We start from the raw sequence: 27,338 nt of genomic DNA, 5'->3' as shown, positions 1-27,338 counted from the left end.
TTCTCTATCTAGGATATCACTTGGTGCGTGATGGGGACCATACAAGGTGGCCCAAAGGATGGGCAGTGTCTGTCACCCCCACCCCCCACCCTGAAGCTTATTCAAAATCCAGCGTGTGGGGTGGGTGGAAAGAGAATCAGGTTCCAGTGATTTTTCCCCTGGTCCAGTGGCTCCTCTCCAATCCCAGCAGCGTTTCCTCCATGGAGACAAGCTATACAGAAGTCACACCATCTAGATAAGAAGATGAGCTGCCCTTATTGAGAGACTAAGGCTCCAAGTCTTAATGTGTTGCCAGGTTAGAGAAAGGAAGAGATGATAGCAACCCAATTAGAATTCAGAAATGTAGGGGGTAGAAGGTGAACAGGAGAGATGATCTGAACAGAATGAAGGTGCTGACTTGCTGGTCCAGCCCCCACACCCTTCCAAGAGCCCACCCTTCCCGGACACGCAGATTCACACACTTGCTTTGCAAAGAAGCTCTGTGTATTGGGTGCAACAGCTCTGGGGTCTCTATATAAATAATATACAAAACCCAACAGCTCAATGCCTCACATTAACAAAAATACTAAAAACTCATTAAAAATGGAGCCTAAGGGAACAGCCCCAACCACTACTGGTGCTAGCCCGGGAAGAGGACTGGGAATTAAGAGGAAACGGTGGGGCCACATCCAGTGCACAAGCAGTTCCTCCAGGTGGCTCAGTAGCGTCCGAATATGTTGGTACTAGGCTGTGGCTGGGTGTCTGTGAAAAACCAGAGACTATCAGGGATGGGCAGCCAAGCAGGGGTGAGGGGAGCCAAGCATGAGGAGAGTCGCTCAGGCAATGCTTCCCCCCACAAGCTGGGCCTGAAGCAATCACCTCAGCTACTTTGACCTCTACTCTCCACCCCTCTCCCGCTCCCCAAGTTATTCTGTGGGGGCACTCCTTGGGGAGGAAGGCAGGCTTACTAGAGAGCTGTTGTTGGAGCTGCCGGACCAAAGCTGCTGTCTGTTGTTGTTGCTGTGTCTGCTGAAGCCCCTGGCGCTGGAACTGAGATGAAAACAGGACATGGAAGATGGAACTCGAATGTTCCCCATCCTTCTCCATCTTCACGTCCCCCCTGCCCTGTAGAGGGCCTGGGCTTGCCTCCTGCCTCTCCCTAGCTGCACATGCTGCCGCCCCACTGGGGGCGGGGGGTGGGGGCTGGAGCCCAGCAGCTACCTGGGGCTGGGACTGGGGCTGGGGCTGAGGCGGTGCCGCCTGCTGCTGCTGCTGCTGGTGTGCCTGTTGCTGCTGCTGTTGCTGCTGCTGCTGCTGCTGCTGTTGCTGCTGCTGCTGTTGCTGCTGCTGCTGCTGCTGCCGTGAAGACAGAAGAGATCCATGTAAGGAGAGCAAGGGGCTGAACCTCAGTGGTGGAGGGACAGGGACAGGGAGAGCAGAGGAAGCACAGGGAACTCTGGGTCTGCTGCCTTCCCTGCTCAGGCAGCTGCAGAGAAAATCTAATCTGGAGTGCCCAGCAGATGACCCCCAACTCTCTCCAACTAGGACCCCTGGAAAAGGGGGGAGGGAGGGAACTAGCTTCTCAAGGCGCCACTACGTGCCAGCTCCCCTGCAGGTACTTAAGGTACTTGCACTGCCACTATCTTTTCATCTTTTTTTAAAAATCTATTTATATTGAAGAATAGTTGCTTTATAATATTTGTTTGATTTCTGCCATACATCAACATGAATCAGCCATAGGTGTACATATGCCCCCTCCCTCTTGAACTTCCCTTTCACCCCCTTCCCACCCCTCCAGGTTGTCACAGAGCACCAGGTTTGAGCTCCATGAGTCATATAGCAATTTTATATGTTTTTCAGTGCTACTCTCTCAATTCATCCCACCCTCTCAATCCCTCTGATTGTGTCCACAAGTTTGTTCTCCATGTCTGCATCTCTACTGCTGCCCTGAGAAAAGGTTCATCAGTACCATGTTTCTAGATTCCACATATACGTGTTAATATATGACATTTGTTTTTCTCTTTCTGACTTACTTCACTCTATATAATAGGAGAACCACCCAGAAGAGCCTGTGCCTCTCCTTGCCCTCTTCCCCATCCTCCTCCTCCTAGGTCTCCCAGGTCCCAGATGAAATCCCAGGGCCTTACCCGCAGGATCTGCTGCTGCTGCTGCTGCTGCCGGATATGGTACTGTTGCTGCTGCTGCTGCTGCTGCTGCTGTTGTTGCTGCTGTTGCTGCTGCTGTTGCTGCTGCTGCTGCTGCTGCTGCTGCTCAGGTAGGATGGAAGCCGACCGGATGCCGGCCTGGACACCCTGGGGGCCCAGTGGGGTCATGGTGCCTATCATGGGTGTTTGCTGCAGTGTCTGGTGGGAAAACCTATAAAGACAAGGAGAGGCAGAGATCAAGGCTGTCGGGGGAGAGGGTCAGATGAGCCCCAGGTCTCTGACCCCAAAGAAACACCAACAAGCCATTTCATTCACTTCTGTCACCAACCAGAAGAGCCTTTTTGGCTTCTGACAGATTACTAAGTTGGGGAATGAGAAGCAAAGACAACTCCCTACTTATAGTGTCTCCTAACCTTCATGGTCGGAGAAGGCAATGGTACCCCACTCCAGTACTCTTGCCTGGAAAACCCCATGGACAGAGGAGCCTGGTAGGCTGATCATGGGGTCGCTAAGAGTCAGACACAACTGAGCGACTTCACTTTCACTTTTCACTTTCATGCATTGGAGAAGGAAATGGCAACCCACTCCAGTGTTCTTGCCTGGAGAATCCCAGGGACGGCAGAGCCTGGTGGGCTGCCGTCTATGGGGTTGCACAGAGTCGGACACGACTGAGGCGACTTAGCAGCAGCAGCAACCTTCATGGTTAGGGATTTTTCAATTCTATTGTAGCTGTTTTTCTCTTATGAAAATGAAACACAGCCTGAGCATAGGCTAGCTATTCTATCAACACTCACTGAGGTTGTTCAACTTATTACTATTGTCAGGGTCTTGAAGACTGCTAAGTTCTACTGCTCCTTACACTTTCCTGACCCCAATCTTTACTTCACCTCAATTGGTTACTGGCTGGGTCCCTGTCTAAAGTCTTCTGTCTCCTTCCCTTTGCATCCTCTCCACGTGGTGGTGGTTTAGTTGCAAAGTCATGTCCTGCTCTTGTGACCCCATGGACAGTAGCCTGCCAGGCTCTTCTGTCCATGGGATTCTCTAGGTAGGAATACTGGAGTGGGTTGCCATTTCCTTCTCCAGGGGATCTTCCCAACCCAGGAATCAAACCCAGGTCTCCTGCATTGGCAGGCAGATTCTTCACCAACTGAGCTATAAGGGAAACCCATCCTCTCCATGAGACCCACATTAATTTCTCAACATACCCAAATCATCACATCATTTTCCTGATCAAGAGCACTTTCTGGGATTGTGTCTCAACCCTGTGCCAAGCATTCCAAGCTCTCTCTCAACCTGTCCACTCCCAACCTATCCCTACTCCGTCCCTGGCATGAATCTTAAACTCTAGCCAAGCTCTTCTCCTGCCTGTCCTCCCAGCCACCCTACATGTCTTTGTTAATGCTACGTCCTCTACTGGGATCCCCCTCCTTCTCCTCTTCCCCACAAATCCAAATCACAGCTATCCTTCAAAGGCCAACTCAAGTCTGACCTCCTTCATGAAACTTTCTCTGATGACTCAGGCCCACAATGATATCATCCTCCACTTTTCCTGAATTCCCATTTTATTTCACAGCACCCAACTGCACAGCTGATTGTATCTTTCATTACCACATTGTCTAGGTACTCTTCTGAATAAGTCTCTTCTTCCCAGCTAGAGCAAAAATTCTGTGTGGTGAAGGACTTTGGATTTTTTTTCAAATAGCTTTCCTCACCCCACCTGGTCCTAGTATAGTGCTGGCCACACAATGGGCACTTAATCAGTACCTCTAAGTAAGGGACTTTTCTTCTGGTCCACCCCCAGTGTTCTCAACCCTAAGCTGCAGAACCTCAAGACACGATTACAATGTCTTAAGGCCTAACTTACATTCAGTAAGGTGGGAGGATGTGTTCGCTGGTCCATTCCAGCACTAAACTGCTCTAATGGTAGCTAAATGACTCCTTCCCACACACTGCATCTATGAACTCCAGGTCTTTCCTTCTCATAAGCATATAAGTGATTTATCCTCTTCGGTTCTCAAAGAAATGTTGGGAAGCAGGCATGAGAGTACTGGCCACCAGTTCCCCTTCCAGCTCTGGCATTTTATGTCGACAGGCCAAGTGGCCAGGTACGTGCTCTTAATGCCTCCAAAAGTTCTGACTAGTCTCACCACATCCAGGCCCAGGTTTTCCCAAATCGAAAGCCTCAGTGTCTCCGCCATCTCTGGCTCACTTGGGTACCTTTGAGTGGAGGTCAGCCCATGTCCGTAGGTTGGGGCCTGCTGGTGCACATAGCCACTGGGCCGCTGCTGCAGGTGGCGAGTAGGATCTACAAGAGTAGGATTGGTAGAAGGGTGGGTGCTCTGGTAAGGCTGGCTGGAGTAGCTGGGGGGCACCATGGTACCTGCAGGGCCTGTGTGTTGCTGCAATCCCACATGAGAAACATAAGGAGTATAGCCCTGGAGGGGAGGAAGAGAGCAGGTGTCAGAGCCAGGGGTGTGCAGACCAGCCTGCCTCAAGCTCCCCAAGTCTCCCCATTTTGCACCCTTACCTGGGAGGTCTGCAAACCGTACGTAGAACTGGGAGTCATCTGATGGACAGATGACTGTCCCAACATCCCCTGACTCTGTTAGAGGGAAAAAGGAAACAAACTCAAACTCTGGAAATGCTTTCTGCCACCTCATTTCTTGCATCTCCCACTCAGCATGTCCTTGTGAAGACCCCAAATTCCTGTGACCTTCAAAAGCCCCTCTCCCTGACGGCCCTCCCTACGGCCCCTCTCACTATCTTTGCCTGGAGCTGTTGGCGAAGGCGCTGTCCTTGGGGCGCTGTAGGCTGCTGCTGTCGGTACACAGATGTCTTGTAGGAGCCAGGTTCCAGTCCCATGACACCAGTCATGGTCGTGGGCAGCACTCCAGGGTAAGGTGGGCGGGTAGGCAGCTTCTGCATCGGTAACCGCATGGGGCGGTATGGGTCCACGCGGGGGCCACCTGGAAAGGGGAGCCGGCTGACCTCTTTAGGCTCTTTGTCCCTCCGTCCCCTGCTCAGCGCCCCACGCATCCATAGCTCCTGGGAGAAGTGGCATCACCCTTCAGATGGGAGGAATGTCTGGGTCAGTCCCTTGCACCCAGTGGCTGGTACTCACCTGCTGGCAGTGGCTGGTTCTGGGTGTAGAGGCCTATGGAGCTCTGCCTGTAGCTAAGGTGAGAGATGGAGCCAGGGTTGGCATGGTGCAGGAGGTCTGGAGGCACTGTCACTCCGTAGGGGCCGCTTCGGCCTGGGCCCATTCCATAGTCCTGTGTGAACGACAGGGGAGGAAGGTGAGAGGGCTGGGGTCAAGTGGGAAAGGAGGGCAGAGCAGGAGGTGGAGCTATGTGGCTCATTGTTTTAATTCTAAAAGTACCCCTTCCTCAAATGCCCCCAGCCCTCCCACAACCAGGATCAGGAAGAGAGGGGGGCTGGGAAAGACATGCACGGGGACGGCAGCAGCAGTGCTCACTTCCGTCTTGGCGGCAGGCTGGCTGCGCTTCTTGCCCTTAGTGGACTTCTTCTTGCGTTCCTCAGTGCTGGGTGGAGCAGCTCCAGGTTTGTCAGTTTTGGGGGGCTCTGGAGCCTTTTTTTCAGGCTCTAACAGGGTGGGGGCAGGGGGTTCCTCATCTTCTGGAGGCAGTGGCAGTGGCTCCAGGTAGTAGGCGCGGGGCCGGGGCCTCAGGTGTGTGTGGTACAGCAGCAGCCGCTGCTGCTCCTCTCCACGGGCCACGCGCCGGTCCACCCGGACTGTTCCAAACCAGCCCCAAGATAGTGGCGCTGATGGCTTCAAGCCCTCAAAAAGATCCCAGGGAGAGAGCTTTTGTTTGGTGGAAACCTGAAGACCCTGCTCCAGAAAATGAGAAATAGTGAGCTGCTGAAACTTGGAAATTACAACACAGACCTTGAAGGCTTGCAGGAGAGGGAAAAGTATCTGTTGGCAACAAAAGAAAAAAAAAGTTCATGGGTAGATTCAGGGAAGATGGTGAGAGGAAGACAGATAGACATGGATATACACACAGGGGAGGGAGAATGAAGAGGGGATGGTAGGGAGCAGAGGGAGACAGAGACAGACACTGACAGTCAGAGGGAGACAGATATAGAAACAGGAAGGCAGAGAAAGAAAAGGCAGTGAGAGACTGAAGGCAGTCAGAGAGACAGGGAGAGCGAGAAAAACAGGAAGAGAGAGACAGGCCGAGAGAGAGACAGAGAAAGAGAGAGAGACACAGAAAGATAGACAGAGACAAATAAGCAGAAAAACAATGAAGAGAACACCTATAGGAACAGGTTGGGCTTCAGATTTGGAACCCCAGATCCTATTCTCCTCTCCCTCTACTACACACAATGATGATGACTACTCAATAAATACTGCAACTCACAGAAAGAGGGGACAGAGAAAACTATGCTGAGATAGGTGGATGGGAAGAAAGAGATGCAGGGATTAAAGAGATTGTGGGCCATTGGCCAGGCAGATAGGTGGGGTGCAGGTTGGGGTGGAGCAGAATGGGCTGTGGGTGGGGCAGAGGAAAGAGACTGGGGTGCTGAGAAATGGGTGGCAGGTACAAAGGAGGTGAGGATGATGGGTAGTGGGGAGGGGTGAAAGGAGAGACCAAGGAAAGAGAATGAGACTCCCAAGACAGGGAGAAGATACTTGAGGAAAATTAAGTGATTATCTCAACACCCCAGTGACAGTTCTTGCTTCCTCATGGATCCCGATGGACTTGTTGCAGCTACAAGGTAAAAGCAGGGGAAGTTCTGGCCCAAAGGGGAACAAAGGTGGGAGGCAGGAAGCAGGGGGTAGGAAGATAATGGAACGTGCCTCCTTCTTGAAGATAGAGTCGAAGCCAGCAATCTTGTTGCCCTTGGTGTCAATAAGGGAGCCCTGCGGCTCACACGTGATCACATCTCGAGTTGGCTTGGGCAGTGGCAGCAGCTGGTAAACTTTTTCCAGACTATCTGACTGGCGTTCTGCCAATTCTTTCTGCAGGCACAAGAAGACAGGACAAGAGTTTCAGGACACAGGAAATAGGAATGGGACCTCTCAGGGGCCAGCATAGAAGCTGGCCCGAAGAAACCCTCAGTAAATCCTCACTAAACAAGTAACAAAGAAGACACAGATGTGTGAGGGAAGGGTAGGGGGGCAGGATGATATCACTGAGGCTGGACTCCCTCAAGAAAGAGGGAGGAGGCCTCTAGGCTTCGCTCCCTCCGCTTACCCGCAGCTTCTTCACCAGGTTCATGTAGGCACGTTTGTTTTCCTCCATGCTGCCCTGGGAGATGCTGGACATATCCGCAGCTAGGGTCCCATTGATGAGCACACTTAGCATGTCCAGGACAGTGGTGAAGAGCTCGCTATAGCAGGAAGCCAGGGAGAAAACCAGAGGAGAAAGTGTTTCAGACAGACAGAGATGGCCAGCTCGGACATGAGCAGGGAGCAGGCACCCAAACCGTGTAAGAAACCCCAGATCCTGAACTTCAGAGCCCAAAGTGTCAGCCACATCTACTGCCACGGTCATGCACCTGGTTGGGGGGAGGGGCTCCTCTTGGGGATGAAAGTGGAGGGAGGGGAGGGGGATGCTTTACTTGTTGGACTGCATGTCGACAGTGCCGCTGATGATGATATCCAGGAGGAGCACAGCCCACTCCGTGGTCTGCTGGGTGCTGCGCTGCACCGTGTCAAACATGCCCCCCACCTGCCGGGGCCACAACAAGTCAGTCAGATGGCTCAGGGGCGGAAGCCAGCCTTTAAGGAAACTCAGATTAGAACCTGGGCTACATGATCTCAGGCCAATGATTTAATTCTCGACCTCTCTAGGCCTTGGTTTCCTTACTTATATAATGATGGAGTTGGACCAAAGGACATCCAGGATCTCATTGAACACTTCACAATAGGTGTCTAGGGCTTCTCAGGCCCAGCCAGAATCTACAATACTGAGGCAGGGTCCCTGCAAGGATACAGTCTCCTTAACCACTTTCAGGTCCCACGTCCTCTAGGAGAGTTGGGTTAATACATGAAGATCCAGGCGAGCCTGGGTCCTCATCTGCATTCTTGCCTCCCTGGGCTGGGGCTTCTTTGTCTGAGGTCCTAGCTCCACCCTTTTCCTCCTTCTTCCCAGCTTCCCCTCTCACCAGGTTGAGTCGCAATTTGAGTGCCTCATGCATTAGCTGCTTTGGTTTGCAATCGTCTAAATACTGGTCATCTCTCCAATTATTCACAATCTAAGACAGAAACAAGTACAACACACAACTCAGGGATTTCGTCGTGTCAAACAGGGTGTTCTTGTCAGAAAATACTGAAGATTAAGAGTACATAAGTGGCCTCTTGGCTGCATCCTCCTCTGCCCTCCTGCCTAGCTCCAGGCCCAAAGACCCATACCTGGTGGACCTGGCTGTAGAGGGAGGTAAGGAGTCCCTCACGCTGCTCATCCTGGCCCTTCAGACATGTCAGCACCAGGGATAAGAAGGGCTGCTGGCTCAACAGGGACATGCTAGAGACGGGAGGAGAAGAAAAAGAACAGGACTAGGTCAGGCAACTTCCAACCTCATTCCTCCAAGCCCCCAACTCTACTCTTTTAAGATCTAGCCTCTTGTTTGACCATCTCTCTTCTCCTCCGATTGTACGTTTTTCTGATTTTGATCCTCACCTCTTTGCCCCAACTTCTCTTCCTCCCTGGGCCTCCTCTCCTTTCCACTCTGCAATCCCAGCCCCACAACTGCCGCTTTACCTCTTTTGCTTTTGTCGATCACGTTCTTTGTGGGAAGAGGAGTCCAGGTGCTGGCCCTTCTCTAACTCTTCCCCAGCAGCCTTTAACACATGCCCCTGGACTGAGGTGGGCAGTTTGGCAATGAGAGGAGCCACCAGCCATACACCGGAGCGTTCTAGGGAGCTGGAGAGATGGCACACGCAGGGTTACAGAGGAGCCAGGCAAAGCTGGAACAATCCCTCCTCTCTTTTCTAGATGGAAATGCCTGACATCTCCGGGCAGCTGAAATCATTTACACTACTGGAAGAGAAAACTCAGAAGTGGATGGGTCCTAACACATTTCTACTCAACCTGAGCACAGGCTTGGTCTTGCTGCTGCTGGGCATGTTGCTTGCAGCATTTCCAGAAGATGACCCTGTCTCTGCAGACTGCTGGAAAACCTCGATTGTGGCCTTGGCGATGTTCTCTAAGAGGGAGTTCATCTCCTAAGGAGGATGAAAGGTACAGGGCAGGTAAATAGGTTAGCTGCTGCCAAAGGCAAAGAGATAGTAGGAGAGATAGGAGATGAGGACAGAGGAAGGCACCCGTGGAGGCTGATGGGAGGGTAGGGACACAACTCTGTTGGGCGTCATGCCCTCCACCACCTTGTAGTACTTCTCCAGTGCCCCACTGTCTTCTTTACATACCCCCTTACAGTTGTGGCCACAGAAACAGCTCTACTACCACAGCTGCCAACCTTCCCCACAGCTCACAGCCCCAGCACTCTCAACCCATGCCCCTTATCATCGACTCCACACATCCACCATCTTCCCATCCTCTCTTATCTCCAGAACCCAAAGGTAGAACCTAGGCTCTTCTATGGCAGCCCTCTTCCCTGATACATATTGTTGGAAGTGAGTATGGGAGAGGGTCTGGGAACCACTCACATTGTTAGGGGTCTGCTTGATCATGAGCTGCAGTTCCAACGAAGACTGGCGCATGGTCCACTGGTCCAAGTTCTGTGACAGACCCCATCAGCAAGCTAGTCATCACTGTGTCATCCCAGCCACTTAGTACCCTGATGCCAGCCCCTGATCTCTCATAACCTTGAATCACATATGCCTGGAGGTCTGAAAGGGCCCTCAACTTCCACTCTTTAGGAAAGATCACACGTAAATAATCCAAAATGGCTGAAAAAAATCTTTCCTATTTCAAAAGTGGTTTTGGAAAAATTTCACATCTTCCCCAGTTTCCTGCTCCAGAGCCTCACATTCCTCAGCATCAGGAAGTTCTGCTTAATGCTTAACTTAAATCTTTGATGTTGACGTTGAGGCTTGCCACTCCTGTTTTCAAAGTCCTTTACAGACCCGAGGGCTAGTCTTAGTTAATCTCTCTGAGGCATTATCTTCTCTCAGCTGAAGAGGCCTCATTCCTTTAGGTTTTCCTCAACAGCTTTATTTTTCCACCCCCCAGTCACATGAATGTCTGCAGCAGTGTGGTGAGGCAGGAAGGGTGCAGGCAGACCTGGGCTCCTATACTGACTCTAAACTTACCAGCTGCATGAGTTACTGAACCTCGGGCAAGTTACTTAACCTCTTCAAGCCTCAGTTTCATTGATACTCAAACAGGGATATTCATACTTACTCCACAGGGTTGTAAAGACTAACTGAGGAAATCTATGTAGATTACTGAGCACAGTACCCAGCATGAAGCAGCCACTCAATGAGCAGTAGCTTTCCAACAGCATTACTACTCGTCACTGAGCTATGACCGACATGCCAGACACATAAGACCAAAACCTAGACCTCCCAGATGCTCTGTCTCCCACTGATAAGCCAAAGCCCTACTCCAGCCAATTGTGTGCCCTCACCCAATGGTTCACTCTTGAGTCTAGACCATATTGGCCTGACTTCAAAACCCATGCTGGAGCTGTTTCTCTCACCACCTTTTGTCCATATCCTCGTTAATCTTCCTACTTATTCCCCCTCTCTTTTTCTCTCAAGGTTCCCATCATTTCACCCCAGGTTCAGGCCCCACTGCTTCCTCCAAGGCCCCCGTCACCTTGGCCTACCTGGAGAATACGCTTAATGCGTTGCCGCTGTGGGTTTTCCCCATCCTCGTTGTCCAGCAGCCGATGTGGGTAGCAGATAAGCTGCATGAGGCGCTGGGCCTGGGCACTGCTCAACACTGGGTCTTGCAGGTCATTGCTGTCCTCACACAGTGATTTAAGGCAACGTTCTCCTACCCATTCCTGAGGAAGCCAAGAATCAGGGGACTGGGGCAACCAGTGAGGGGGTTAGGAATAAGGGGGATGAACCAGGGGTTGGTGAGGGACAAGAGGTATGGCAGGGAGGTGGTGTGATCATGACAGGGAACAGGACTATATTATATAGCAGCACTTAAGAGGTCTTCGGGAGAAGGTGAGACTGACCTGCTGGCAGATGCTGCGTAGCACGTACTTGGCATAGACATCCAGACTGGCTGTCTCCACAGAGATGTTGCGGCCACCCTGCCTCCGACCACCACTGCCACCTCCTCCCTCCTCCTCTGGAAGTTCTTCTGTTCCTCCTGTTACAGTGAAGCCCGAACCCTTCAGTTCCGCATCCCCTGCGGTTCATGGGTGGGAGATACGGAGGGCAAAGTGAGATCCCAATGCTGTGTGGAGACCTGCCCCAGAGCCACAGAAGCAGCACTCCCCAAATCCTGCCCTATGGGACAGAAACATACTTCCCTCCTTCCTCTCCTCCAAAAAGGTCAGAGAGACCACCTTTAGGAGAGAGAAAGACTGTCCTTTGTAGTTTAGCTGGCGCTCCACCCTATACACACTTTTGGCACCACTCTTCCTACCCCCATACCAAGTACAAACACAGCCTTGAGAACAGCAAACACAGCTCCATCCACGATGCGGTTCTGGGAGGCAGCCAGCAGGTGGCGGTCACAGGAGGAGCGGATTCCTACAGTAGGCTTGTCTGGAGGAGAGAGCTGAAGTCAGGGGAAGCCAAAGTAGAAACGGTGGGGGTAGGGTAGCCACACTTTCCTTGGCAGGCTACCTTGGATGGAGTCACTTACTTCCATCTGATTGGCAAGGATTGAGTTGAGGTGTCTTGAAAAGGTGGAGGAGGATGCGGCAGGTAAGTCGGGCCCCTGGCTCAGAGTCCTGTTCACTGCAAGCTATAGAGAAGACACAGAGGAGGGGAAAGGATGAAGGTGGGCTATATGTGAGTTTGTGGGTGGTGAGGCACTAAAAGGGTGGCTGAGGTCAGGCAAAAGGAGATTACACACTGGAGGAGAGGTGAGGGAGCCAACTGTTCTATGGTGTAGAGGGGAGAACCTGGATGGGTCAGGAACAGGAAAAACTAGGGATACAGGTGCAGGGTCAGAAAGAGGCCCCTCCCAGCCTGAGGCACACAACAGAATTGGCCTCTGGTGCCACCAGGAGCCCCACATTGAACAAGGAGAGTATGGTCATTGAGTGTGTATTGACATTGGGGGTCTAGACTTTCTAGGGGTCACGAATTGGTAGTTTACCAGCATTAAGGAGTGAAGGGATGGCCGCACAGCGAATCAAATCCTCCAGAAGCAAACACTGCCGAGCGATGAGGATGGCAACAAAAGTGGCCAGGGAGTCGTGAAAAGACAGGTCACTGACCTGGAGGAAAACAGCAGACACACACCAGGACTCAGTGTGAAGAAAGTTCTCCTACTCGGGGTGCTGGGCCTCCATTCTGCAAAAAGCTGTCCCTCCACTCTCACAGTCACTGGGAGCAGACTCCTGCCCTGGGGACTGCCCAGTGCACCCCCACCCCCAGTCTCACATCTACATTGCAGAGGAGGTCGTTGAAACCACAAGTGCCATTGTTAGAGGAGCAGCACAAGGCCTTAAGCACTCCCAGCCACTCTGCACTCAGTGACTTGCAATAGCCGGTCAGCTCTGCACACAGGATGGCGATGTCATTCACCCTGGGGAAAAGTACAAATGCCCTCAGCAAAAACCCTGTTCCGGCAAAACCTCAGACTCATTAACTTTTCATCTCTACCCCGGCTATAACCAAGGTTGTGGTACCTCCCAGGCAAGTCATCCCTCCCAACATCAGGCGGGAGCGTGGTGCCCATGCCTCACTCAGTACGCCCCATACCTATCCGAATCATGGTGCCCCACACAGACGTGCATAAGGGCATTGCAGACAAAGCTGTAGCGGTTAGCAGGGTTCTCACTAAGACTCTTGCCTAGCCCCGTGTAGGTGAAGGTGTGAGCGGCGGGGTTCTCTAAAGTGTCGATCATGAACTCGGGTGCCCAGCGCATGTTGGACTCTGATGGCTCCACATTGCAGTAGATGGTGTTCTTCACCTTGGAGCAGAAGTCACTGAAGGGGTAGGGGAGAGGAGAGAGCAGTATTGAGGAAGTGCTAGTGAGTCAGAGGGATGGTCAGGAAAGAGGAGAAATGGACAAAAAGGAGAAAATGAGGGACCAAGGCCCTTAAGGCAAGAAGAGGGGAAATGGGACAAAGCCAACCAACGGGGCAGGAAAGAAACCCAGTGAGGGTAAGGCACAGGGGCCCCAGGAAGCGGGGAGGAGCGTGGGCCCTGCAGGCATGGGCTGGAAGCAAGGCTGATGAGGAAGGAGGCCCACTCTCGGGGACCAAGAACACTTAAGAGGACACTGTCCCCAAATGACCCTGCAGACACAGCAGGGTGGTAGGCTGTGTTCTGCTCCTGAGTTGGGCAGTAGCGAGGAGATGGGATGAGGCCCCACTCTCTACCCCTTACCTTCCACCTCTCTTACCTGAAGAGTTCCCCAAATTTGCTCTTTAAATGGCTACAGGAGGTGTACAGATCATAGAGATATGCAAGGATACAGCGTTCTGCAGAGGAACCATCAGACCGGTTCATCCCATGCTTGACTACGCCACACAGCCTGTCAAGAAGGGACAAGGTCGTGCCTGGAGCAATGGCAGGTCTGGGCACCAAGATTCCTGTCCCTCCACAATGTTCTCTCCCCTCCCTACCAGGAAGGCATGCACTTCTGCATTGTGAGAGCCCTATGTGTTCTCTGCAGGTCATTTCCAACAGCCTTCACCGGGACCCCATGGGTTTTGGTTATTCTGAAACCCCACTTACCCCTCAAAGACCTGTGCCATCTGGTCCTGGTTGAGGATGAGGCAGGCGTGATAGTGGCGCAGGACAGCCACGATGCACAGGCACAGGCTAGTGGTGTAGCTGCCCACCAGATCTGAGGATTTGAGAAGCAGTTCGGCCTCGACTACACTCAGTTCATTCAGCAGCTAGCAGAGCAAGTGGGGGTTGAGAAATAAGAAGAGGCCTCGAATGTTATACATCATTCCCCTTCCTGTAAGAAAACTGGAGCCCCTTCCTGCTAGAGACGCCTCAGCCTGGAAGGGCCCCAGTGGCATATGCCACTGCCCTTTATTCTATTAACGACAAGCCACATCAATGATCTACCCAGTGTCCAGGATACAATCCTGTGAAGTCCACAGTGGAAGGACAGTCTGTGCCCAGTGCTCTAATCCATCTCTTGGGCCTCCCCAGGGAGCACTTGAGTCTCTATTCCTGCTGGCTTAGCTCAGGGGCCACTCCCCCAACACTAGCCTTTTGGTCCCTCCAAATAACCTGGGACACTGGCTTGAGCCTCTGCTCTTGTCCTTGTGACCCTGTACTGCACAAACTCCCTCCTCCCTCATCTCCCTAACTTCCCCACCTGAATGGCAAAGTCGATGAGGCCACTGATGCTGAGTGAATATTCCATGAGGTCGAAGATAAACTGCACATGCTGCACCAGAGGCAAGTGGTACGACATGCCAAGGGCAAAGCTCGTGATCTGCTCCAGAACATTCCGGGAGACCTGATAAGGGCAGTGGGAGTGAGATGGGAGTGGAGAGAGGTGAGAAGAACCAGGGCAGCAGGAAAGGATGATGGGGAAAGGGGGTGAATACAGGAGGCTTAGCCTGCCTGGGGGAGAAAAAAGATAAGGAGAGAAGGAAAACAGGACAAGGAGACCAGAATGTGGGAAGGGGGCTGGACTTAGGCCCACACCTGAGCCGTGACCTGGTGTTGGTCATAATGTGAAAGGTGCTGGAACTTAGCAAAGATATCCTCGGCAGTGGGAAAAGCTTCAGGTCGGTTTCGTCGCCGCTTCTGTCCATCTTCCCCACCTGAGGGGACAGTTGAAAGGAACCAGTTAGGACAGGAAAGATAACCAGGTAACTGGGGGTGGGGGGTATGGAGAGAAGGCTATGGTGGGGAGGGAAAGGGGAAGGAAGGGAGGGAGGGAGGAAGGGAAGGAAGGAAGAGGGAAGACGGGAAGGGAGGGTCAAGGAAGGGGTGGGGGAGGGATGAAGGGAAGGGAACAGTGAAGCAAAGGTTTGGAGGACCACAGACTATGTGGACCTTAGAGGAGTACATACAGGGAGGTGCTAGGTTGAGGGAGGGAAGGGAGAGGGAGGGCGGGTAGTATGGGGCTTACTGTGAGGTACCTAAGAATGTCAGGTCTCCAGGATTCAGAGGCACAATAGGAGCAAGCTGGTCTGCAGAGGGGGGGAATGAGGGGGGAAGTTTCAAAAGGACTAGAGCTCTCAGGAGACTCCAAGAGACAGGACATTGGGACATGACTGGGAGTTCCCTATGCTGGGGAAGGGAAGACTGACTAAGGTGTTCTTTGGGGGAGATCCATTTCAGGTGCCTCAAACCCACCAGTTTCTGCTGTCCCCTTGCGGTTCAGAACCTTCAGGATATCCTTGGTAATTTTCTTGATGGCATGGCGGGCATCATCTCGCTGCTTTCCCACCCCAAACAGTACGACCAACCGCTGGTTGCACTCATGGCTGCATGACTCCTCCTGCATCCCAGCGGCACCATCAGACTCCAGCAGGGATCACTCTCCCTCCTCTCAAAAGCATGCTCCATGCCCCTCAGCACCCCAGCACTCCAACCCTTCCCAGCATACCACACCCTCAAGAACAGCTCCAACCCCTTGGCAAAGTCCTTGGACAGAAACCTGGGCTCAGAACAGAGGGCCGGAAGGTGTTGGCGAACGGTACCTGGGGGATGGGAAAGTGTGTGGCATACTGCACATGCCGCGGCTGGTCATAAAGAACCCCAAGGGTTCCTTCTAGCTTCTCCTTGGGTGGGGGCTTCACCTCCTTCTCAACATCTGGTTTCTCAGGGGATGGACTGCCCTTCCCCTCACAGGGCATAGTGGGGGAGAACAACTAAGAGAAAGGTGAAAGTGCAGAACATTTAGAGGAAGACAAAGGGATTGAGGAGGGCGCATAAAGAAACTCCCCAAAGTGGAGTAACAGAAGGACCTCAGGAGCTGGATGCTTCCACACCAGTATGTAACTTACTGAGAAATCAGGCTTCTCCATGTCCTCAAAGAGCACACTGGAGCTAGGGTCAATGTCCATAGACTCTGAGAGCCCTGGATCCTGAGTGTAGAGAACAGAAGTGAAGCTGCTTTAGCCCTGAGGAGCTGCTCCCCACCATCTCGAATGGTTGATTGGAGTCGAAGAGAGGAGCCCATACTGGGAAAAGCACTGGTTCCAGATCCAAGCCTTGACTGGTCCCTTAACCTCTGCAGGCCTTGGTTTCTCTCAGCTTTAAAATGAGGATAAGGATACCTCATGGGGGGGAATTCCCTGGTGGTCCAGTGGCAAAGACTCGGCACATTTACTGCCGTGGTCCCTGGTTGGGCAACTAAGATCCTGCAAGCTGTGTGACACAGCTCCCCCCAAAAGAAAAACAATACCTCACAGGTATGTTGTGAGAATCAAATGAAAAAAAAAAATAACTTGAGAGTGCTTGCTAAACTGCAAAGCACTAAGCAAATCCTACCCTCCTTACTTGGTAAAGGATTCTCAGAGGACTCCCGGAGCCAGGAAGATGGGACTGTCAAGAAGAAACAATCTAGGACAAGGAAAAGCTCACTCACCTCCAGCTTGCTGCTGCTACTGCCCTCAGCCTCCTTGCGCTCTGGGTCATCAGCTGGGTCATCAAAGGGAGAGGGAGGCCGGGGACCAGGGGCTCCGAAGGCAAGGTCCCCTCGGGAGATGAGGGTGCAAGTGTACATGTTGTGGGAGAAAACATCATGTCGAATCAGTTCACAGAACAGCAGTACCAAGTTAAAGAATTCCACTCGCTCACTCTCACTTCGGGGGTCCGCTGGAGACAGGGAAGGAGAAAAGATGAGTTAGAGGAGCACAAAAGAGACAGGCAGAAAGAAATACACCGAAGGCATGGTGCTCCTAAGTACCTGAAGTAGACAAGAATAGGAATGACTCAAAAAAAAAAACCAACAAAACCAAAACTATTGAGGGACGAAGTGTCGTTGGTTATCCTACCCCACCTTCTACCCCACACACCGTCTCCTAAAGGAATACAGCATCTCTACTATTTATACATGAAAATGCGTCAACTGCATGCTCTCATTCTTATTCTTGTCTTTATTTTTCCACTCTGTTGAACTGTAAGATGATCAAAGACTAGAATTATGTCCAAAAGTCATTATGCTTAGAGCTCAAGACCGAAATATATCCCAGAAGGCCCTTCACTATGCTTTCTGATGACAGGATGGCTGAGTCTAGGCAGAGGGAACCAGAGAGTGGCAGGTCCATACTCAGCATGGGAGCCTGTGTATCCAGAAACTGTAAGAGGACATCTTGGAAAATGGGAGCACTGGGAGCAGAAAGGGAGCCAGAGGCAATGGAACCCTTCTCATCTGCAGCTTCTGATTCTCCACAGCGCTGTAAGATGAAAGAACAGACTGTAAGAGTGGGTTTCAACTATTTCTTCACTTGCCCATGTGCAATCCTTGAACTACTGACTGTTTTGCCTCCATCCCCAAGGTTTTTACTTCCACTCCCCTCCCCTGACTCCCATTTTCTTTACCATCTCCCAATTGCACCTTGGCCGCTACTCAACTCTTACATGGTTCCACTCCTTTCTACTTTTGCCTTATGTCCTCAACTTTCCCTGTACATTTTCTACCACTTCTTCACTCTCACAATTTCAACTTTGGTCCCACTACCAGCTCAATCTGGCTTTGATCCCAACTGCCACTGCCCCATGGGCTGCCCCTAACCTCAGCCTCAATCTCTGCCTGTCTCTTCTCCAGCAGCTTGGCTACCACCATCGCTCGATGCCGACCAGAACGCTTGCAGCTGACAGCCCATTCACACAGTAATGATACCACTGCATCATCATCTGAGGAGATCTGGAGACCAAAGGAAGATAGGGTAAGTAAGGTAGAGTTGAGGACAAAGAACCAAGTTCCAATTTCCCAGCAACTAAACTCCATCTTTGGAGAAGGCAATGGCACCCCACTCCAGTACTCTTGCCTGGAAAATCCCATGGACAGAGGAGCCTGGTAGCCTGCAGTCCATGGGGTCTCACAGAGTCGGACATGACTGAAGTGACTTAGCAGCTGCAGCAGACTCCATCTTAAAATATCCTAGGCTCAGTAAGATGGGTTGTCTCTTCAGACATCCTCTGGCTTCAATGCCTCACCACACTTTCCCCTCATATATACTGGTGCTTTTGCTCTGTTTCACTTCTCTTCCCCTTCTTGCTTATTACCTCGTGCCCATCCTTGCTAGGCCCCAATCCAAAGATTCGATTACAGAGGGAATCGAGAGAGTTGCTGAAGTCAGAGCGTTCAAAACTATGGCTGTCCAACACTTCCAAAGTATGGAGTACTCGTCCAATGGTGAAGCCTAAAGAGGAAAAGTGGTAAAGGAGACTTAACTAGAGGCCTGGTCTACACCAACTCTCAGATCTGTATGTTCTTACCATCCTGATCCTTTCCTCAAACATTCTTCTTACTGTCTGTCTTCTGGCACCCACCTGCAGTAGCTTCCTGGCACTTATCAAAAGACCAGCGAACCTCAACGGCCTGTCCTCGTTCCTTGATCTGTTGCTCGATCTCCCGCAACTTTGCACGGACCTGCAAAAAGGAGGGCTTTAAGGATGTAGTAAGGCATAAAAAAAAAAGGCCAGGGCTCTAGGCTAAAAGAACAGAAGCAGGCGCTAGGTCACTATTTCTGAACAAGTAACTTCTCTCACATCCCAGTCCCCTGGGGGTACCAGGCTATTGGTCAGACTTACCTGTTGAGTGAAGGCACTGTTACCCTCTGGCATGGGCAGGTTGGAGGGCGCAATAGGCAGGTGGTCAAGTGGTGAGCCAGTCTTGATTCGACTATCAGTCAGTGAATAGTGCCAAACCAGGGCACTAGGACAACACAGGAGGATGGTCTGCCAGACAGAAACAGCTAAGTCAAACTCGGTTTCCATGGCTACCTGTCTAGAAGCCCACTGTAAGACCCCACCCTTTGGCTTCTGATCCAAGGTCATTCTGAGTCCCTGGGGTGGCACCACTCCCATCTCTGAGCCCCTCTCCTCATCTACCCTCCTAAAGGCTTTGGGTCTGCTATTTAGGCTTGGATGGGTATTAACTGAAAAGGAACTAACACCCCATGAATGAGAAGCCAACAATTTCCAAGCAAATTCTCAGTGCCTACTTTTGCCCCCAAGTTAGAATCACTCCCATTTTCCAGGAGAAGCACCTGACTCTTCTCAAGATGCCTTTTAATATGAATACTTTCATGGGACCACCCAGTACCTACCTGAAGGATACAGCTGAGGCCAAAAACTAGGGGCCGGTGCTGAGGGCACATAAGCAGGTCACTAAAGGGTGTAGAGGGCGTGCTGCTAGTTGGGGGCTGAGGAGCAGGGGTGGTAGGCAGTGTGCTTGTCGACTGAGCGGACATCACATGAGATGAGTGACTGCTCACACCGTCCAGCTGCAGGGCCAGTCTCCGTGTACAGAAGTAGGCAAGGCGGCGGGAGAGGTACGCAGACTGAACAAACTCTCCAGAGTACTGTGAAGACATGATGATCAAACCCCCCCAGTTCTCTCCAAGGGACACAGCTCTTGTGCCTTATATCTCCTCAAATCCTCCTGAGACCTCCCCCCCCCAAATCCTAGGCCTTACTCGAAGCAGCAAAGGCAGCAACAGTTTAAGCAATTCATCCTCTCCAGGGCGGATTTTCTCAAAACACTCAAGTACCCAGGTCAGGAACTCATGTCTGTCCAGCATTCCGTCCTATGGACACCAGGGGTGGGAAGGGGATGAGTTTTGAACAGGGACGATTAGAGATGAGGCAGAGAAAGTAAATGAAAGGATGAGGAAAACCACGAGTGGGGCAAGGTGGCAGATGGACTCTGCTCCATGTTGGTAGAGTATGAGGTCAGGCTCATTTCCATGCCACACATGACACACTCTCCTTCCTACCTGAAACATGAACATGGCCAGCTTCTCATTGTAGTCCCACTGCCGGATTGCCATCTCAACATCATGGGGCAAGGGCCCTATAGTGGAGCCACAGCCCCCACTTCCAGCAGGTCCTGGCCGGTAGTATTCAGCCATCTTTTGAAGCTGCTCCCATAAGCACTTGGTGATGATCTGAGTCCATTCTAGAAAAAAGATGGGAAGATGGCTATTTTACAGTGTCCCTCTGCTTAGAACACCTTCTGTCCCCCACCCCCACTCCCAGTCACCATGTTTCTAAATCCTATTCATCCCCGTATAGGCTCTAGTCAAATGCCACCTTCAACAACAAGGTCCTACTGTATAGCACAGGGAACTACATTTGATATTCTATAATAAGCTATAATGGAAAAGAATGCAAAAAAGAATATAGATAAACACACACACATATGTATAATTGAATCACTTTGATGTACACCAGAAACTAACACAACAGTATAAATCAACTATACTTCAACAAAATAAATTAAAACAAAACAAACAAAAAAACAAATGTCACCTTCCTAAAGCCTTTCCAGGTTCCCCAAAAGAAAATAACCTTTCTGTTCACTGAATTCTCAAAGAAACTTCTGCCTCCACTTTTTTAATATTACATAATATTATTTATTTATTTTTGGCTGCTCTGGGTCTTCATTGCTGCATGCAAGCTTCTCTGATTGTGGTAAGTGGGGCTAGTCTCTAGTGGTGGAGTACAGGCTTCTCATTGCAGTGACTTCTTTTGTAGACCACGGGCTCTAGGGTGTGCAGGCTTCAGTAGTTGGGGCACATGGGCTCCAGAGCACAGGCTCAATAATTGTGGCTCACAGACTTAGTTGCTCCAAGGCATGTGGGATCTTCCAGATCAGGGATCAAACCCATGTCTCCTGCACTGGCAGGTGGATTCTTTACCACTGAGCCACCAAGGAAGCCCCTGCCTCTGCTTTTGACACTATGTTTCTATATTTAATTATGGGATTTGTACAGAGGCCTTAGCATCCCTACTAGACTATAAGCATCCTAAGGGCAGGGATTAGGTAGTGATTATCTTTATAGCCCAGTACACATACAGTAGATATTCAAGACACTTGATGTTTACTGAGTGAACGCAAGATACAAGCAGAAGCAAGGAATATAGATGAGGAAGGAGGGTAATTTCAAGGCTTCTCTACCACTCTTTGAAGTGATTAGTGGTAAGACCCCTGGTATTAGGAGTTACTCACCTGTGAAGGGGTCAACATGTCTCTTCTTAACCTTGGTCTCTGAGATTGCTGCATAGTAGGCACAGGTCATCTTAATGAGCCAGGCGGCCCGCATCACAGGCACTGTGTATTTGGCTAAGTACCCAAACACTTCTTCCTTCTTACTGAAAATGGGGACCTGAATGGACATTGCAAACAGTGAGACCTCTCTCACCCCAGTGAGCTGACACCCGTGTATTTCAATCTGAGAATCAGAGGGTACTTGGTACTCATGTTCCCCTCTTTGGCCTGAAGAATAGGAAACAGTACCTCACCTTTTTGGCTAGTTGTGTGAGTGGCTTGGTGCCAGCCAGATCGGTAAACCAAGTGTTAATGGCACTCTGGGATCGTGCAGTCACCAGCCAGAAGTTGTCCTTCTGGTTCACTTGGGGCTTCCTTCGACCAGTGTCAGAGAGGGTGTTACAACGTAACTTCTCTGCAATGATGCTGCTGAAGTTGGAACTGATCTGAGGGAAGAAAACTACACCTCAGGGTGGGATTAAGGGGCAGAAAGGTGGATGTGCCTTTGATGGGCAAATGCCAATGTGGTAGCATTAGGTTACGAAGGAAAACACCACCCTTTAGGTCATCCCTTTATGTCTTCCCAACCCAGGGTCTTTGCTCCCTCTCAGATTCTTCCAGCCTTTTCCTTCAGCCTGACAGTGTTGTCTCACCTTGGCAGGATTAAAGTTGACATTCTTGGCGGTGCCATGTTCATCCCCAGAGACAGCGGGCTGGTTATTGAAACCTTGTTTTACATTCAAGGCAGTTAATTCATCCTGAGGTAGGAAAACAACATTTTAGCTTTTTTCTTCCTTGGGAGAGGAGGTGGTGGTGGTGGAAGAGGGCAGAAGAGAAGGGAACACGGGTGGAAAAAAATAGGAAGAGGACTGGGGAGTAGATAACACATTGTTATTTAAAAATAATCTCTTATATTCATTTGGACCCCACCCTCACCCCCACAGTACTAAGATTCCCAATCCCCCAGAGCTCGCTCAACAGCACTTTTCCCCTGCGAGTTTACAAGCAGCCTTAGTTCACCCAGCCGTCTCAGACAACTTTCTGGGGTGTGTGTGTGTAGAGGGGGCGCCTCCAACGTGGCCCCAACATCACTCCCGGTTCTAGTCCAGGAACCAGCCCCCACCTCCCCCAGGTCTTACTCTCCGATACCAGCCCACTTTACTCTTCCCCCTTTCGGGACTTTCGCTCCCACGGAGCCGCCCCGCCCCCGCTTCCCTGAGCCATCAGTGCTTCCTCCTATGCCGATCGCTGGCCCCTGGCCCCCTGGGAGCCCGAATTTCCGAACTCACCTCCTTCTGTTTGGGATCTTGAGGGTACACATCAGGAGGCCCCAGCCGCGGCCGCTTCAGGGGCCGGTGTTCGTAGCTCAAGATCCCGAAGGCCGCCATCTTGCCCAGCCCGTAGCGCCAGAGGCGCCAGTCGGGCCCGGCCGCGGGGGGGAGGGGGAGAGGGAGCCGAAAGAGGGGCGGCGGTGGCGAGGACGGCAGCCGAGAGACTACAAGGGGCACGTTAGAAACTCCCGATCTTTGCCGGAAACTACCGAGGGAAACCGAGGGACGCCGGGAACCGTCTGACAATACCGACCGCAGCGGGGGCGGGCCCAGCCCGGCGTGGGGCGGAGCTCCGCGCCCCCGGAGCTTTTCGGTGCCCGCCGCGGGAGGTGGATTTCACTCAGTCAAGATTCCTGCAGCGTCCGCCAGTCGTGTGCTGCGCTGGGAATACGAACCTGCGAGGTGGGAGGAGGGCGAGGTGACGAGCTCCTACTGGAACTGGGTTCTAAGGGCTAGGTCGTCTGTAGGAACTCTTCCCTTTTTCAACCGCTTCTTCGTTTTCGCATCTGAAAAATAGGTATACTACTAACACCTCCTTTAAGGGACTATTGAGAAGATTAGAAACTATATATGCATGAGAAAGCACGTGTTAAACCCTGAAAGGTCGGCTCTAATCCCTCAAGGTCTTTATGGTCCATGACTGAGGTTCTTAACCTCTTGTGTTTCGCAATTCCTTTAAAATGCTGATGGAAGCTAAGGCCCTTCTTCCCAGAAAAAATGCGCATAGAGATATACAAAATAGATAATTTCTAAGAAAAGGAGTACGTCAAGGCTGTATATTGTCACCCTGCTTATTTAACTTATATGCAGTACATCATGAGAAGCGCTGGGCTGGAAGAAGCACAAGCTGGAGTCAAGATTGCCAGGAGAAATATCAATAACCTCAGATATGCAGATGACACCACCCTTAGGGCAGAAATTGAAGAACTAAAGAACCTCTTGATGAAAGTGAAAGAGGAGAGTGAAAAAGTTGGCTTAAAGCTCAACATTCAGAAAACTAAGATCATGGCATCTGGTCCCATCACTTCACGAGAAATAGATGGGGAAACAGTGGAAGCAGTGGCTGACTTTATTTTGGGGGGCTCCAAAATCACTGCAGATGGTGATTGCAGCCATGAAATTAAAAGACGCTTACTCCTTGGAAAGAAAGTTATGACCAACCTAGACAGCATATTAAAAAGCAGAGACGTTACTTTGTCAACAAAGGTCCGTCTAGTCCAAGCTATGTTTTTTCCAGTGGTCATGTATGGATGTGAGAGTTGGTCTATAAAGAAAGCTGAGCACTGAAGAATTGATGCTTTTGAACTATGGTGTTGGAGAAGATTCTTTTTTTTTTAATTACTTTACAATATTGTAGTGGTTTTTGCCTTACATTGACATGAATCAGCCATGGATTTATATGTGTTCCCCATCCTGAACCCCCCTCCCACCTCCCTCCCCATCCCATCCCTCTGGGTCATCCCAGTGCCCCAGCCCCGAGCACTTGTCTCATGCATCCAACCTGGACTGGTGATCTGTTTCACACTTGATAATATACATGTTTTGATGCTGTTCTCTCAGATCAACCCACCCTCGCCTGGAGAAGATTCTTGAGAGTCCCTTGGACTGCAAGGAGATCCAACCAGTCCATCCTAAAGGAGATCAGTCCTGGGTGTTCATTGGAAGGACTGATGTTGGAGCTGAAACTCCAATTCTTTGGCCACCTGATGCAAAAAACTGACTCATTTGAAAAGACCCTGATGCTGGGAAAGATTGAGGGCAGGAGGAGAAGGAGACAACAGAGGATGAGATAGTTGGATGGCATCACCGACACAACGGATGTGAGTTTGGGTAAACTCCAGGGGTTGATGATGGACAGGGAGGCCTGGCATGCTGCGGTTCATGGAGCTGCAGAGTCAGACACCACTGAGCGACTGAACTGAACTGAACTGATAGAGATTAGATACTTTCTATCAGTTCAGTTCAGTTCAGTCGCTCAGTCCTGTCTGACTCTGTAGGAAGATTCTTAGGCCCTCTCCTGAATTTTATTCACATATCCTCTAAGGGTCCATGAACTCCAGGTTAAGAATCCTTGTTCCATTGAGAGAGGCGCCTATTAAGTATCAAATGTTTTTCAGACATTGTCTCTAATCTGCCCCCCCACCCCGCCAGCCAAAAAAAAAAAAAACTGAGTTAGGGATATTATTGTATCCATTTTGTGGTTGAGGAAGCTGATTTTCAGAATGAAAGTTTACTTGCCCTGTATTATATGGCTACTATGTAACAGTTGAGACTAGGATTTTTTTTTTTCTCAACTCTCTAACTCTCTTTTTTTAAGTAGTGTATCATCTTGTTGCTATTCTTTTTTTCCTGCTTTTTATTTTTTTTTTGTTTTTTTTCCTGATTTTTAAAGTTGACCTGCATTTGATATACAATATTATATAAGTTACAGATGTACAATATAGCGATTGACAATTTTAAAGTTTACAGTTATAAAATATTGGCTATATTCCCCATATTGTACAATATATCCTTGTAGCTCATTTTATACATAAATTTGTGTCTCTTACTCCCTTACCCTATATTTCCCTTCTCCTTTCCCTCTCCTGGGACTTCCCTGGTGGTTCAGGTGGTAAAGCGCCTGCCTACAATGTGGGAGACCTGGGTTCAGTCCCTGGGCTGGGAAGATCTCCTGGCGAAGGAAATGACAACCCACTCAAGAATTCTTGCCTGTAAAATCCCATGGGCGGAGGAACCTGGTAGGCTACAGCCCATGGGGTCGCAAAGAGTCAGTACACAACTGAGCGACTTCACTTTCTTTCTTTCTTCTTTCCCTCTCCCAACTGGTAACCCCTAGTTTGTTCTCTGTATCTATGAATCTGCTTCTTTTTTTTGTTACATTCACTAGTTGGTTGTATTTTTTCTTTCTTTCTCTTTTGACCATACCAAGCAGCTTGCAGGATCTTAGTTCCCCAACCAGACCAGGGATCAAACCTGTGCCCCCTACAGAGGAAGTCCGGAGCCCTAACCAGTGGACTGCCAGGGAATTTTCTATTGTATTGTTTTAGATTTCACATATAAATGATATCGTACTTTTCTTGACTCTTCACATTCTTTCTATAATGGTATTGCCTTTTAGAGAAAAGATAGTGTTGTAATAAAAGTAACAGATGATAATAAATCAGTTCAGTTCAGTCACTCAGTGATGTCCAACTCTTTGCAACCCTATGGACTGCAGCACGCCAGGCTTCCCTGTCCATCACCAACTCCCAAAGCTTGTTCAAACTCATGTCCATTGAGTCGGTGATGGATCCAACCATCTCATCCTCTGTCATCCCCTGTCGTCCCCTTCTCCTGCCTTCAGTCTTTCCCAGCATCAGGGTCTTTTCCAATGAGTCACTTCTTCAGATCAGGTGGCCAAAGTATTGGAGTTTCAGCTTCAGCATAAGTCTTTCCGATGAATACACTGACTGATTTCCTTTAGAATTGACTGATTTGATCTCAGTCAACAATAAATAAAAAATAATAAAACTAGCAAATAACAAATAAAAGTAACAATAACAAAATGCTGTTTAATCAATGGGAAGACTAATTCTGGTTGGAAAGATGAAGACATATTGGAGAAGGTAACATTTGAGCTAACCCTGAGGAATTTTAACCCACGGAAAATTAATGTGTGTTAGAAAATAAGCACGGTGCCTGGCACATATGAAAGCCTCAATAAATGTTTACTAAATAATCAATTTATGTAAATAGAGTCTCCAGTCAGATCTGTGTTTGGGGGAAGGTACATCTGGCAACAGAATGAAGAATGGATTTGAGAGCCGGGGGCCTTCAGAAAGGGAGGCCAGTTTGTGGGTTCTAGTACTGATGGTGACTAGAGGGAATAAAAGGCTGATTTAGCACAGTGGCTATGGTCACAGAAAGGACATGGCTGGGAGACACATGACAGGAGAGCTGATTGGATTCTCAGGATGAGGGAGGTGGAGAAACTGATGATGACTTTGAGGTTTCAAATTTGGGTGACTGAAAGGGTGATGATACCATTAAATGAGATACAGACACAGGAAGAGAAGCAGATTCAGGGCAAGATGAGGAGTTTGAAGCTAGCATTGTTGTTCCTTCATTTCTGAAATCTTCTTGTAAGTCAGACCTCCTTGCCAGTCTCCACAGGGATCCAGCTCTGGAAACAGCTAAGGATGGATATTCTGATTTGAATTAGGTCAGAGGGAAGATAGCTATAGATGTGCTCGTGGGAGCCAAGACTGCATTTTCTGTCCAGCCCAAGACAGTAGAGCTTTGATAGCAGTTTCAGGGTAACTGAGTCAAGGAAGAAGCTTAGCATCAGATGAGGGGAGGTTCAGACCCTCCACTCTATGGGATGAAACAGTTTAGATGAGAAGGTGATTGGGAATGGTGGTGGTAGTGAACAGATCCTTCCCAGGATCTAGGTAGTCTGAGGATTCTTGAGTCTGCAACAATATTGGATACCCAGCTTTAGTCTCTACTTAACACCACATTACAGTGGTGGTGTTATACCTACAGATTAGATTAACACCTAATCTCCTGGAGGATTTAGCCTGTGTCATAGCAGACATTCACCACACCCTCCGTAAAGCCC

The 27,338-nt window shown here is 50.2% G+C and overlaps 1 protein-coding gene across 9 annotated transcripts; it reads right to left on the bottom strand.

Moving 5' to 3' along the window:
* Positions 1 to 469: 469 nt before the first annotated feature.
* Positions 470 to 22,986, bottom strand: MED12 (mediator complex subunit 12). Of its 9 annotated transcripts, none has more exons than XM_065915308.1 (46): positions 22,697 to 22,986; positions 22,061 to 22,165; positions 21,662 to 21,853; positions 21,369 to 21,525; positions 20,134 to 20,315; positions 19,834 to 19,944; positions 19,465 to 19,719; positions 18,947 to 19,093; positions 18,686 to 18,785; positions 18,419 to 18,555; positions 17,925 to 18,056; positions 17,460 to 17,586; positions 16,776 to 17,005; positions 16,192 to 16,272; positions 15,886 to 16,056; positions 15,539 to 15,683; positions 15,322 to 15,372; positions 14,882 to 15,000; positions 14,547 to 14,690; positions 13,949 to 14,112; positions 13,614 to 13,745; positions 12,967 to 13,194; positions 12,646 to 12,790; positions 12,359 to 12,479; positions 11,900 to 12,001; positions 11,686 to 11,799; positions 11,262 to 11,437; positions 10,902 to 11,081; positions 9,778 to 9,849; positions 9,203 to 9,336; positions 8,873 to 9,034; positions 8,524 to 8,635; positions 8,277 to 8,366; positions 7,731 to 7,840; positions 7,364 to 7,499; positions 6,967 to 7,128; positions 5,620 to 6,081; positions 5,266 to 5,416; positions 4,905 to 5,110; positions 4,672 to 4,746; positions 4,525 to 4,579; positions 4,362 to 4,449; positions 2,127 to 2,355; positions 1,201 to 1,335; positions 948 to 1,029; positions 470 to 741 (listed from the first exon to the last, which is right to left on the bottom strand). In XM_065915308.1, the coding sequence occupies exons 1-46, from the start codon at positions 22,793 to 22,795 to the stop codon at positions 698 to 700; spliced, it is 6,552 nt and encodes a 2,183-aa protein (XP_065771380.1). In that variant the 5' UTR covers positions 22,796 to 22,986; the 3' UTR covers positions 470 to 697. The 9 variants fall into 9 exon arrangements, with proteins under 9 accessions (XP_065771380.1, XP_065771383.1, XP_065771377.1 ...); XM_065915311.1 differs by having other exon boundaries at positions 5,620 to 5,994; positions 22,697 to 22,985; XM_065915305.1 differs by having other exon boundaries at positions 1,201 to 1,332; positions 4,362 to 4,579.
* Positions 22,987 to 27,338: the final 4,352 nt, after the last annotated feature.

Source organism: Muntiacus reevesi, chromosome X (genome assembly GCF_963930625.1).
Source record: "Muntiacus reevesi chromosome X, mMunRee1.1, whole genome shotgun sequence".
Lineage (NCBI taxonomy): Eukaryota > Metazoa > Chordata > Mammalia > Artiodactyla > Cervidae > Muntiacus > Muntiacus reevesi.
The sequence above is the reverse complement of the archived record's forward strand: the minus strand, read 5'-3'. Positions and strand labels throughout refer to the sequence as shown.